The following is a 14,168-nucleotide window of genomic DNA, read 5'->3' on the forward strand; positions in this document are numbered from 1 at the left end:
AAAATCTGCACTGGTGTTTTGTTCAGTTGCTCAACGAGCGAGTATTCTTTCGCCTGTATCTTTCTCCAAAGGTCATCGGGTCCAGTTTCGACAGACCGTCCAGAGACTTGCTTGCTGGACTCAGCTAAATGTTCCGGAGTATATATCCTGCCGGTTCTGGTCATGCCCTGTGCGGCGATCGCTGATCCAGTATGTGTCTTCCCTTTTCTCCTAGCTTCCGCTGTGTAATCCTAAGGTATGGCGTTTGAATTGAATGGCATCACTTCTGTCATGGAAACTGGAATAGGCATCCTTGGGAGTAACACAACAACTTCAAACGGTGCAGGTGCTTTTGGGATCCCAAACTCAACCTCAATTGGCCTCGGCGCCTTTGTAAGAGGCGCTTCGAACTCGAGCAGTACAGACACATTTATCTCATCGCCCTCAGAAGGCTGGATCTGAACAATAATGGGATTGAGGGTGCGTCGGATTCTTAGGCTCATCTCCTTCAGCAATCAACCCGATTGACCCTTTAGGGTCCCAATCATCCTCAATCTCGATCATATGAATGTCTCCACCCTTGTGGTCAGGCAGAGGGTTGTTGCGAACATTGGGAACGGGCTCCTTTGCTATAATGACCTTATTGTCAATCAAGGTCTGAATCTTGTCTTTCAACGAGCGACACTCGTCGATGGTATGGCCTTTCATCTCGGAATGGTATGCGCAAGTTTTATTCGGGTTGACCCATTGGGAGGGATTTTTTGGAGTTATGGCTGGGATAGGGGCAACATAACCGGCTGCTTTAAGTCTTTCATATAGTTGGTCAATTGGTTCAGCAATGGCGGTATATTGTCTGGGAGGTCTACGATTGAAATTTGGTCTGGGTCGAGGAAAGCTTTGGCGAGTAGGTGGTGACAGGTAATGAGAATGTTGGGAGTTATATGCTTGGTACACAGGTGCAGGATAGGAATATCTTGGTGAAGTGGGTTGATATATGGGTGGTAGAGGTGATTGGTAGGCGGGTGGTGGAATTTGGTATGTGGGTGAGGGTGCTTGCTAACTTGGGGAGGGTTGATATGTGAGTGGAGTTGAGTGATATTTTTGGTATTTGGTTCTTTGTGCAGCCATTACGGAATTCATGTCCCTTTTCTTTGCCGTGCCACCAGACTGTAAGGCTTTATTGGTGGCCTATAATGCTTCGAGATTAGTGACCATACCATTCTTGATACCTTCTCCGATCCTCTCCCCCAACTTAATGATGTCGGAGAATTTCTGACCCTCTATCAGCATCAGCCTTTCATAGTATTGTGGATCCTGAGCCTGGACAAAAAACCTGTTCATCTGCTCTTTCTCTAAGGCTGGCCTGACCTTAGCAGCTTCTGACCTCCAACGAGTAGCATACTCGCGAAAGGTTTCTGTGGGTTTCTTATTTAGATTCTGAATGTAGAACATATCTGGCGCGTTCTTTGTGTTGAACCTGAATCGGTCTATAAAATGGGATGCCATGCTCACCCAACTTGTCCATTTTTTTGAATCCTGGATGATGTACAAAGATAGGGCATTGCCCTTCAGGCTCCTCATGAACAGCTTCATGCAGATCTTCTCGTCCCTTCCAACTCCTACCAGCTTATCACAATACATTCTTAGATGGACCCTGGGATCACCTGAACCGTCGAACATCTCGAACTTGGGAGGTTTGTACCCCTTCGGGAGTTCAACATCTGGCTGAACACAAAGATCCTCGTAGTTCAACCCCTCAATGCCTTTGCTACCTTCGACACCCTGGACCCGACTAGCTAGCTTCTTAAGTTCAGCAGCCAAATTCCTGATAAGGGAGTCTTTATCGTCTGAGTCAGATGCACCTGAGATTGGCTGGGTGTAGTGGGGTATAGTGTCCACAAAGACAAGAGTATTGTGGAGGTGGTTGTTTGTGGTGTTTTGCGGTTCAGGAATAAGTAGTGGAGTGTTATTGCATGTGTTGTAGGCTTGGGTGTGAGCGGGTTGTACTGGTGGTTGTGGGGTGTTCTGTGGAGGTGCGGGGTTCTGGGCATTTACATCAGGAGCGGCAAGAGTGATTGATAGGCTTGCCAAGTTCCGGACTTGGTCCAATTCCTCCCAGAATTTCAGCAATGTCTGCTCAAGATAAGCAACAGTTCCCTTGGTAATTGGAGTATTCTGAGAAGTCTCCTCAATTTCCTTTCTAGTATTTGCATCTCCCATTTTGCTTTTGTTCATGTTTCTGATAGGACTTGGAGGAGGAGGAGGTGGAGGGCCCTTGGATCTCGTACTATATGATGATGGTGCCAGAATGCATGAACTAACCTTTGGGGAGGGGAATAAAAATAAAATAAAAACAAAAAGGTAAAAAGTTAGTGCGGGTTGTGAGAAGAAAATGTTGCAATATTTAAACACATTGTGCAAGAATATAAATCGCGTCCTAATTTGGGTGCCTCGTTGTGCCCGAGGTAGGCCTAGCAACAAATTAGCTTGGAGAACTTATAATATTGAGTGCCTAATTTTATTGATAAAAATAAGATGAATCCCAAAACGATACTAAAATAGCAGAAAGTAAAAATGCCACTAATGGCCATTAGCCTTATTACATTAAAAGCGAAAAGAAAGACTCCTAACTACTTGGTCCCAGAAGGACCTTCTTCGGGTTAAATGTTCTCGTTGATCAAGTCCTCTAGCTCGCGTAGATTTTCCAGTAAAAATGTTATCGCCAGATGTTCTCCTTTGCCTTCCCCAACATTTTGACAGTCGATGACTCTTTTCCCCACTTTCCCTTCCAATTCCAGCAAGTTGTACTCCAGGTATTCTAGCTTCTCACTAGCCTTGGTGACTCACTCTTTCCATTCATTGATTTGGTTGCTAGATGGGAGGTTTCTCCACCAAGTCTGCAAGAGTGAAGGTATGTTTACCATACCGAAGTCAGGAACTTTGTCATTCATTTTATGCAAAACAAAAGGGTTAAGACCTCACCCCCACCGGACTCGACTATTTAATACCAATAATCAGCATAAAAAGCATTTAGTTCTCCAAATAAATGCACAGAACATGTAGGTGTCCGTTTGGGTTTCAGGGAAACCCAGTGGACTTTGGACAAGGCTATCTTAATGAGTCATTATGTGGACAACATAACTGACTCGACTAGGTTTGATCATGATGCATGCACAATTTAAACAGAGTAAGGTTCCTATTGGGGTATTAGACAGATACCCTTGAGCGGACAACTCAAGAGGTAAAGGCACGGAACTGTCGACTGTACCGCTGATCAACTTGTTTTACCGCAAATAAGCCTTTGCCGAATTTAAAGGGTGATAATATTGGAAGAGCGCAACCACTCATTATAAGCGTTGCTATGGTATTTGTTTGGCACGAGTGAAGTATGATGTTGAAGATACAGTTTACAAGAATGAAAAAAATTGACATGTATTTCCACGTTCATAAGATAAATAATTGCAGTAATTACAACAATATTGAAATAGAGTAGTAAAGGGAAGCAGTTAAAGAAAAAAGAAAAAGACATGAAAAGCCAAGTTAGTTTTCGCAATAAAAAAAATAAAGGACAATAAATAAATAAAGCGATTAATGAAATAATAAAGTCACAAGCAACATGAAATGGTAAAAGCCTAAAGAAATCCACAGCAGAGTCGCCATGCTGTCGACGCCCCCTTTTTCTCTAACCGTGGGGTCAGAAATCGGGTATACGACATTGGGAGGACAACTCTATTCCCTTTCGAGAATTGGGTTTAGAAGTTGACGAGTCGCCACCTAATGATTATAGTGCATTAGGACAATTTAAGAAGGGTTTGAGATGAAGAAACCAGAGATTAGGAAAAGAGCTAGAAATTATCCTAAGGGGAAGGTGTTAGGCACCCCTCAAGATCCACTAGTGTGGTTCCCGGCCATGTTATAATTGTGACTTTACAAGTAAACAATCAAGGCTCAAATAACGATTCGCACATAACATTGCGACCAAGTTGAAAATTTTTGAAGGTAAGTGAGAGGGCAGAAATTCATGAAAAAGAGATTTGAACAGTTTTACGAGAAGCGATGAAAGCAGATAAAGGGAGGGGAGTCCTAAATTTATAATTAATATGGATCACTTCAATGCAATACCCAGCGATCACTCCTCATAAGAGGGGTCGCACGTGATATTAGCGCATCGGTCATCATATCCATATCTACCCTTCCCACCTCGTTAAGGTATTTAAACGCAATCAGTCTCGTTTACTTATTGCATGCTAGTACCCGTCCCAACCTATCAGTCCCGGGGTATCAGGACTTCTAATCCTAAAGGGGAAGGAAAAGGATATAGGCATATATGGAGTTCAAAGGTTAAAATTCTAATTGCAACATACAAAACAAGTAACAAATATAAGGATGAACAAACAAATAGGTAAGGCTCAAGTAAACCCCTTAATCAAACAAACACTTAGTTTAGCATGTCTTGGCACATACTGATTTGGTCTTTAAATTAAACTTAAACAGCGAACGGACTGGTTCAACCCATATGTTTAGATAGAAAGTCTGCATTAGAAAACTTGGATCCAATTGTCAGAAATTAAGATATTTCAAGCGAGTGATTTAAAGGGTACTGGTTTCAGGAAAAGTATTCTAATGCAGAGGAGTTTTGAAAAGAAAGTATAGACTGCAGTAAAAATAAAACATAGAAATGGTTGTGAAAGAATTTTAGATATAGAAATATCTAAGGAAAGGGTAAGTCGCAACTGTTTTAAAAGACAAATTCAGGGTCTGAGTAAAACGTTTAGGCAGAATGTTTAGAAAGAAACTGTTTCAGAAAAAGATGCCGATTTGAGGGGTTTAAAAGCATACTGAGTCAAGACAGTTTTTGTCAAAGAATTAAGACTTCTGAAATCGTTGTTGTATTAAGACGTTAAGGACCAGTTAATAGATCATTATTACTTTAAGCAAATCAGACGAGTTTGAGGCTAATCCTATAGGCATGATATCTATCTTGATTTTTTAAAACCTGTTATTGAACTTGTAAAAGATGATTGTGTTAATTAACCCTACAATTTGCCTAATGCATATGCATTCCTTATAGGCATGATCTCTACATGCATCGATTACATGAACGTTAAGTCCTATAGGCATGATTTCTATGTGATTTGTAACACAATGAAGCATTGACCCTATAGGTATTATTTCTATGTGATTTGTAACACAATGAAGCGTTGACCCTATAGGCATGGTCTCTAGGTGATGTGGAATCAGAAACATTGAACAATCCTATAGGCAGGAAAAATTAAAATCCTAAAGCATGGTTTCTACCCTTACTGATGCAAGAATGTAAAACCCCTCCCACACCCTTTTACTATATTCCCCAAATTCTTTATACAAATTATTACAGACCAAAAGAAAGAAAATAAATACATAAATAACTAACAGCTAGATTTGAGCAGCCTAATTCAATCTTAATGTCCAATAACATGTGATTAACCAATTCCGGATTTCCGAAGCCTTCTCTTTATCAAAAGTGTTTCAAATTTCAAAGGAATCTCAAGGATTCCCGACATTGCTTACACTCGGGATACCATTTAGAATTAGAATAGTGTAGTGCTGAATAGCCAGCCCTCAGACATCCAAGTTCAGTGGGAGTTAAGGGTCCCAAAGCATGGCTTGCAAGAGAGGGGCAGAACTTAGAGCTAGGAGTAAGTGCAAAGTGAAAAGGAATTGGGGAGCCATAAAAAATGGTGGTCATACCCAGGAACAGGTGCAGACTGGCACACCCCTGACCATTTGTTTGGTCAAACAAGTTAGGAGCAGACCCTAGGTCTGGATGGTGATTAAGACACCACCAGACTAAGGTCCAGGCTCAAGCACAAAAAGGGGAGAAAGGAGTGGGAATTGATTGACTTAGGAGGTTCAAGGAACCCAGTTCAGAGTCATAGACAGCAATATCAAAGTGTTGTTATGGTTGGAACTATATTCACATACAAAGGGGAAAAGGGAAAGAGATTCACATGAGAATAGTACAGACAGAGTTGCAGAAACATAAGGAAGGAAAGCATAACAGACTAAGATGTAAACACATGGTGAAAGAGAGAGCATGACAGGCTAGGAAATAAACACATAGTTAAGGGAAGCATTATTTAACTAAGAATGACATACCAGCTGCAAGTACTAGAATAGGAAAACAACAAAAGCAAGTAAACAACCAGAAGTCAGCAGGAGCAAAATCGAATCTTCAGCAAATACTTGAGAGTTCAAAGAGAACTCAAGAATGTTTCAGAAAGTAGAAAGAGAAGAGGAGCAGAGTGCCTAATACTAGAGGTTGAGAAAGTAGTAGTAGAGAAAATATTGAAAAGTTCGAAGTCTTTCTGTGTATCTCCTTTTTAAGTGCAAAAGGGGTAGCCCCTTTTATAGTGCAGAAGACAAGTGAGAAGAAGGTAAGAAAATAATTTTGAAAGTCAATCACATAGATTTCCCTTCAGCCAAGGGATTGATTTCAAACGGGCATGATAAATAAGGAAAGGATTTTGATTTTAATTCTATTCTAAAGCAGTATAACAGGGGTAAATACATGGAAATTCATTTAAGAAAATAGTTCAACATTACACGGTTTGGGCTAAATAAGGGAAGACAATCAATCACAGCCAGTAAAAATCAAGGTTTGAGCCTTGGCATGAATGGATCCAACCACGAAAAGGTGAAGAGAAACTTAATTTGAAGAAAATCATTAACAATCAATCATACCCTTTTGAAAAGGGACTCGGAATCAATCACAGGCTAGCCAAAGGCTTTTTGAAAGAAGACAAAGTCATATAAAAACCATACAGAGACAAAAGAGAGTTGTTGCAACACTAGCAAAGAAATCAGAGTAGCAAGGAAAGTTAGGTTCATAGACTCAAAGTGAGTCTTTGAAAGAGGGTCAGGGTTCTGAATGGAACCCTAGCCCAAGCACACAACTAAGCTTGTCAAGAAACCTTCAACACTAGGGTTTTCTGACTCAAATCAGATACATAGGCGAAGACCAACAAGTAGAATAGGCTCAATAGCCTCTCTCAGAAACTCATAAGAGAATAAGAAAAGAGGAAAGCAAATTCGAAATACAGGGAATACATTTAGGCAAACCTTTGTTGCTTAAACAAGTTCAGGAGAGACAAGTAATACAGGTTTAGGAAAACAGTAGAAGAATCATGCTTAAGGCTTTAAACAAAAAAACCAATGAAGGCAGGTAAGGAGCAAAAGCTTAGTAAAAAATACAGTAGAGGGATATGCGAGGGAGACACATAAAGCATGCTTATAGAACCCAGTAGGAGAAAGAACAAAACACAAAAACAGAAGAACATGCATAATAATGGCAAAACACAAGAACATAGGAGAAGACATGCGAGGAAAGAACATAAGCCATAAGCGAAAAACTCGTAAGAGACATGGCATATACAGATTCACACAAAGAAAAGAAGAAGAAGAAGAAGAAGAAGAAGAAGAAGAAGAAGAAGAAGAAGAAGAAGAAGAAGAGACAGAAGTCGTTTTAAGATTTTTGAAAACACTAAATCGAAACAGACTAGTTATGAAAAAGAAAAATTGGGGAAAAGTTTTAAAACTTCGAGTATAACACACATTTACCACAGATCTAAGAAAAATAAAAGATAAAGGAACCTCGAACAGCTTTAGTGTTTCTCAGAAACACTAGAAACGAGAAGGCTTGGAAAGGGTCTGGTCTCGAACAGGTCTGAGCCATAGCTATGCTTTTTGAAGGCTCGAACACGTCGGAACGGAGCCGGAGAGGCCATAAGACCTCAGATCTGTGGAGGATCTGAACGGGCATCATTGAGGTCGAACCTTGAAATCTCGAACAACCATGATTTGGGGGTGAAGGGAGGTGACCATAGGTCGTCCATGGCCTGAGAAGCCATGGACTCCTGTGAGATTTGGTCGGAGAAGACGAGGAAGACGGCTAGGGATTTTTGAGTGTTAGAGAGCGTTTGAGAGAAAGAGAGGGTTTGAGGGCGGCGGTCGAATAGAATTGAGAGATAGGGTTAGGTCGTTCGAAATTGAAAAGGAAAGGAGGGATGATGGTCGTTGATCAAAATGATCAACGGCCAGGATCTGAAGATACAAACGGATGGTTTAGTTAATGGGTCAGGGGTCAGGTTAAATTTGAATTGGGCTGGTCCAATTTGGGCTTGAAGTTGGCTGAGATTGAGATGGAATTGTGGTTAAAATTGAAACGAATTGAGGCTAAAATTGAAATAGCCAGTTTTTCCCCTATTATTTTATAAAAATAGTAAAAATATTTCAAAAGCAAATTAAAGGTACTGAGTTAATAAATAATATGTAAACCTTAATTTAAAATATTGGGATCAATTTATATTTAAGAAAAATGCTATTAAATATTAAAGAGGCTAGCATTGCAATTACATGCAATTTAGTTTTAAAATACCAGATGAATTTGTAAAAATATGAAGAAAAAAAATCATGCCGACTATATTTGAGGTAATTATGAGAATAAAGTAAATTATTTTCCAAAATGGCATGTTTTTTGGGAATAATTTTTGGGATTTTATGATGTAAAAATTGGCCATAAATTGATTTAAAAATCATTAAAAATGCCAAAACCCTTTGGGGTGTTTATATATGCACATATATGTCATTTTGAAAATATATAGGGAAAATTGGTTATGAACAACTGCCCCTCTTTACTCGAGGAGGATGAAAGAGTTGTCGGGTAAAGACAAGATGGCCAATTTTGATCGGATCGGTGATTGAAAAGAGTTTTTGATCGAGCCCTGGCTTCTGAACTGCCTACATATCCTTGGTTTTATAGGAATCAGGCCATATGTAGTTCAGGAACCATTGACGGAGTGTATCGATGGAGATTCGAAAAGACAGATGAAATGATTAAATTTGAAAAGGCGTTTGGAGTCGAATAGGCTGCGGAGGACCGGAGCGGGATCGCTCCTATTGAGACGGCCGTTTCCTAGCTGGTGTACCTGCAAATGAGCAGAGCGGCGTATATTGTGCATAATTAAAACATGATGCAAGTTCCCGTTGGACCATGAATGTTGTCTTCGGACGGTTAGGATGACGTCCTCGGACTATGATGTCCTAGGCCATGAAGAGCATAAAAGTAAAGATTCGCAGGCCATGAAATGGTGTTCTTGGGATATGCCTATGGTGCCTCCGAACTATGACGCCTTTGAATATGTTGGCGATCTTTCAGCCCATGAGAAAATGGCAATCTTTTAGCCAAATGAATGCAAAGGGTGGCGATCTTTCAGCCAAAGCGAGAATTTAAATGCAGGTGGCGATATTTCAGCCGTTCGAAAAATAAAGTGGCGATGTTTCAGCCATGCAAGATGGAGACAATGCTTAGTCTCGTAAGGCAGATGAGTAGCCTTATGCAGAATGGAGGTTGAGCTTAACCTCGAAAGGAAGATAAGTAGCCTTATGCAAAAATGCAAATGGAGACATAGCTTAGTCTCAAAAGGCAGATAAGTAGCCTTTATGCAGGATGGAGGTAGAGCTTAACCTCGAAAGGCAGATAAGTAGCCTTATGCAAAATGCAGATGGAGACAGAGCTTAGTCTCGAAAGGAAGATAAGTAGCCTTATGTAGGATGGAGGTAGAACTTAACCTCGAAAGGCAGATAAGTAGCCTTATGAAAAATGCAGATGGATACAGAGCTTAGTCTCGAAAGGCAGATAAGTAGCCTTATGCAGGATGGAGGTAGAGCTTAACCTCGGAAGGCACATAGATAGCCTTATGCAAAATGCAGATGGAGATAGAGCTTAGTCTCGAAAGGCAGATAAGGTAGCTTTATGCGATGCAAATGGAGGTAGAGCTTAACTTCGGAAGGTAGAAAGGTAGCCTTATGCAATGCAGGGAAATGCGGATGATTAGTAGTAAGATCTCTTAGCTGATAGCCAATTATGACAATATGACTGCTGGGGAGATTGTGTATGGATAGCAATTGCGGGCAAGTGATGATTCTGAGAAGTTGCATTCTTGGGAAAGTATGCGTTCATAAATATACCTGACAATATTGTGAGTCGAGTGCCTGCATCCAAAGAAAAATCGTGAGTTCTGTAAGAGGAAAGGTTAGTTCGTCTTCCCCGGGCCTTTGACGTTATGTGTTATTGGGGTAGCGTCGCTAAACAATAGAAATTCGGATAATAGTTATGCATGCTCTAGTAAATATATAATCAAAAATAGTTTTCTTTAGATGAACCAACGACTGCGACGTGGTTCAAGACATTGCAACCCCTTTTCTCCGGAATTTTGAGGGTCCTCCTCAAAATTCTGCCCTAGTTTACTGGGCTGGATCTTCTGGCGATGCATGAACCAAAATTAACTTCGAAATTTTAAGGGTCCTCCTCAAAATTCTGCCCCAGTTCCAATAGCGGAAGAAATGGAATTTTTATTAAATTATGACCGAACCATAGGGCTGCCTACGTATCCCCTCTTAAACGGGAATCAAGTCAGGCATAATTAAAATTACATCATTAAGGGAATCATAAGTGGTTACACATAATATCGCTTCACTGCATCTGAATTGATTGGCTTCGGCCAGACTTCTCCATCCATCTCCGCAAGAATAAGGGCTCCTCCAGTTAGAACCCGGTGAACCATGTACGGACCCTGACAATTAGGAGAGAACTTCCCATTGGCCTCATCTTGATGTGGGAAGATTTTATTCAACACCAGTTGCCCCGATGTAAACTTCCTTGGCTTAACCCTTTTGTTGAAGGATCTGGACATTCTGTTCTGATACAACTGACCGTGGCAAACCGCATTCATCCTTTTTCCATCTATAAGGGCTAACTACTCGTAGCGACCTTTTACCCATTCTGCATCATCCAATTCTACTTCTTGTATGATCCTTACGGAGGGGATGTCTACCTCGGCGGGGATGACCGTCTCTGTACAATAAACCAACATGTAGGGAGTTGCTCCGGTCGATGTGCGTACTGTAGTGCGGTATCCCAATAAGGCGAATGATAACTTCTCATGCCATTGTTTGTGCCTTTCGACCATCTTCCTTAGTATCTTCTTGATATTCATGTTGGCTGCTTCAACAGCTCCATTCATCTGCGGCTTGTAGGCTGTAGAGTTCTTGTGTTTGATCTTGAAAATTTCACACATTGCTTTCATCAAGTCGCAGTTGAGATTGGAACCATTATCGGTGATGATTGATTCCGGAACCCCAAACTGACAAACAATGCGGTAGCGGACGAAACCCGCCACAACCTTCTGAGTGACCGCCCTGTATGATGCTGCTTTGACCCATTTGGAAAAATAATCAATTGCAACTAGGATGAACCTGTGCCCATTTGATGCGGCAGGCTCAATAGGTCCGATAACATCCATTTCCCAAGGGCGAATGGCCATGGTGAGCTTGTCGCAGTAAGCTCGTTTGGAGGCGTCTTTATCATATCTGCATGTATCTGACATCGATGGTATTTGCGAATATACTGGATACAGTCTATTTCCATAGTCATCCAGAAATACCCTGCTCGGAGTATCTTTTTTGCTAAGACAAAACCATTCATGTGTGGCCCGCATGTCCCTGCATGCACCTCGTCCAATAGCCTGGATGCTTCTTTTGCTTCGACACACCTTAGTAGACCCAAATCGGGAGTCCTCTTGTACAGGATTCCTCCACTGTGAAAACAATTGTTGGATAGCCTACGAAGTGTACGCTTCTTAGTAGTGATGGCAAGTCCTGGATATTCCCCTGTTGTCAAGTAATCCTTGATGTTATGGAACCATGGTTTTCCATCCGCTTCTTCCTCAACGTGGGCGCAATAAGCTGGCTGATAATGAATTTTTACTGGGATGGGATCAATGAAATTTGTATCTGGATGTTGGATCATGGATGATAAAGTAGCTAATGTGTCAGCAAACGCGTTCTAGATTCTGGGGACGTGCTGGAACTTTGTCTTTATGAACCTTTTCCTTAACTCTTGTATGTGATGCAAGTAGGGGAGTATTTTAGAGTTCTTGGTTGCCCACTCTCCTCGAACCTGATGTATGAGCAAGTCCATATCCCCGATCACTAGCAACTCCTGAACATTCATGTCAATGGCCATTTTGAGCCCCAAGACACAGGCTTCGTACTTGGCCATATTGTTGGTACAAGGGAACCTGAGCTTGGCAGATACCGGGTAATGCTGACTGGTTTCTGACACTAGGACTGCTCCTATGCCAACTCCTTTGAAATTTATTACTCCATCGAAAACAACCTCCAAACATCATAGGACTCTGCAATATCTTCTCCTATGAAAGATACCTCTTCATCGGGGAAATACATTTTTAGGGGCTCGTATTCTCCTTCCACGGGATTCTCGGTGAGATGATCCACCAATGCTTGCCCTTTGATTGCTTTCTGGGTCACGTAAACAATGTTGAATTCACTTAGCAGGATCTGCCACTTGGCAACCTTGCCAGTGGGCATGGGCTTCTGGAAGATATACTTCAGAGGGTCCATTCTGGATATGAGATAAGTAGTGTAAGCACAGAAGTAATGCCTCAACTTCTGCGCGACCCAAGTCAGAGCACAACAAGTGCATTCTAAAAGAGAATACTGGGCCTCGTATGGTGTGAACTTCTTATTGAGATAGTAAATGGCTTGCTCCTTTCTCTCTGTTTCATCATGTTGTCCTAAAACACAACCGAATGCTCTATCCGATACTGCAAGGTAAAGCAATAGGGGTTTTCCTGGCTCAGGCGAAACCAAGACCGACGACGTTGATAGGTATTCCTTGATTCTGTCAAAAGCTTTCTTACAATCATCAGTCCATTTGGTAGCGGCATCCTTCTTCAACATTTTGAAGATTGGTTCACAAATGACCGTGGATTGAGCTATGAACCGGCTGATATAGTTGAGTCTTCCCAGGAAACTCATCACGTCCTTCTTGTTCTTTGGTGGTAAAAATTCTTGGATAGCTTTGACCTTTGATGGATCCAATTCTATTCCTCGACTTCTCACGATGAAACCCAATAATTTTCCATCAGGAACCCTGAATGCACAAATGGCAGGATTCAGTTTCAGATTGTACCTCCTCAGTCCGTTGAAGAACTTTCTTAGATCTGCCATGTGATCCCTGGCTTTCTTGGATTTGATGATGACGTCATCCACATATACCTTGATCTCCTTGTGAATCATGTCATGAAAGATAGTAGTCATGGCTCTCATGTAGGTGGTCCCAACATTCTTCAATCCAAACGGCATCATTCTGTAGCAATACATCCCCACGGCGTGATGAACGCCATTTTCTCTGCATCTTCTTCATCCATCCATATCTGATGGTATCCATCAAAACAATCGACGAACGAGTGCAGATCATGCTTGGCGTAGTAGTCGATCAATATGTGTATATTCGGCAAGGGGAAGTCATCCTTGGGACTGGCCCGGTTGAGATCCCGGTAGTCAACGCAGATTCTAACCTTCCCATCTATCTTTGGTACTGGCACGATGTTGGCTAACCATGTCGGATACTCTACCACTCTGAGAACCTTGGCTTTGACTTGCTTGGTAACTTCTTCTTTGATTTTCAAACTCATGTCTGGTTTGAATTTCCTGAGCTTCTACTTTATCGGTGGGCATGTCGGGTCTGTTGGAAATTTGTGAGCTACAATGGATGTGCTGAGACCGGTCATATCATCATATGACCATGCGAATATGTCTTCATATTCCTTTAGGAACTCCTTGTACTCTTTCTTTTCTGATGGTGGCAGGTGAACGCTGATGTACGTTTCTTTGACATTCTCTGCATCTCTCAGATTAACGACCTCAGTTTCATCCAAGTTAGACTTAGGCCTATTTTCAAAATTCTCAACTCCTCTAATGACCTCTTCCGGTATATCATCCTCTTCCGAGTCTGTATCCGTTTGTTATGTTGTTTCGTTGCAAGTCACAATCGTTGGTTCATTAGTAATGCTATGTAAAATAAAGTGAATGATAGGAAAATAATAATAACGAAATATATAATAAATTGAAATGCTTCGAATAGATTCATAATTGTTTTGAATATCAGAGCTCTTTTCAATATTAAACACAATGAAGAAATAAAATCAGCTAGTAAAAAGTAAAAATGTGATGCATGGTGCTTTGGTTTAGCCTTGGTACCCCGAAGCTTTCCGGGCCCTAGTGGTCCTGACTGACCAATTGGTGAGGCATTCCCCTCGGTTCACAGCTTGTATATAAGGGACTTC

The 14,168-nt window shown here is 41.3% G+C and overlaps 1 protein-coding gene across 1 annotated transcript; it reads right to left on the reverse strand.

Annotated features, from left to right (window-relative positions):
• Positions 1-1,167: 1,167 nt before the first annotated feature.
• LOC138878714 (uncharacterized) lies at positions 1,168-2,199 on the reverse strand. The gene has a single exon (XM_070158400.1). The coding sequence runs from the start codon at positions 2,197-2,199 to the stop codon at positions 1,168-1,170; it is 1,032 nt and encodes a 343-aa protein (XP_070014501.1).
• Between the last annotated feature and the right edge of the window lie 11,969 nt (positions 2,200-14,168).

This window comes from Nicotiana sylvestris, chromosome 9, assembly GCF_000393655.2.
Source record: "Nicotiana sylvestris chromosome 9, ASM39365v2, whole genome shotgun sequence".
NCBI lineage: Eukaryota > Viridiplantae > Streptophyta > Magnoliopsida > Solanales > Solanaceae > Nicotiana > Nicotiana sylvestris.

Excerpts from the sequence above, each read along its gene's own strand:
- LOC138878714 (XM_070158400.1), bottom strand. The coding sequence starts at position 2,199 with ATGGGAGATGCAAATACTAGAAAGGAAATTGAGGAGACTTCTCAGAAT.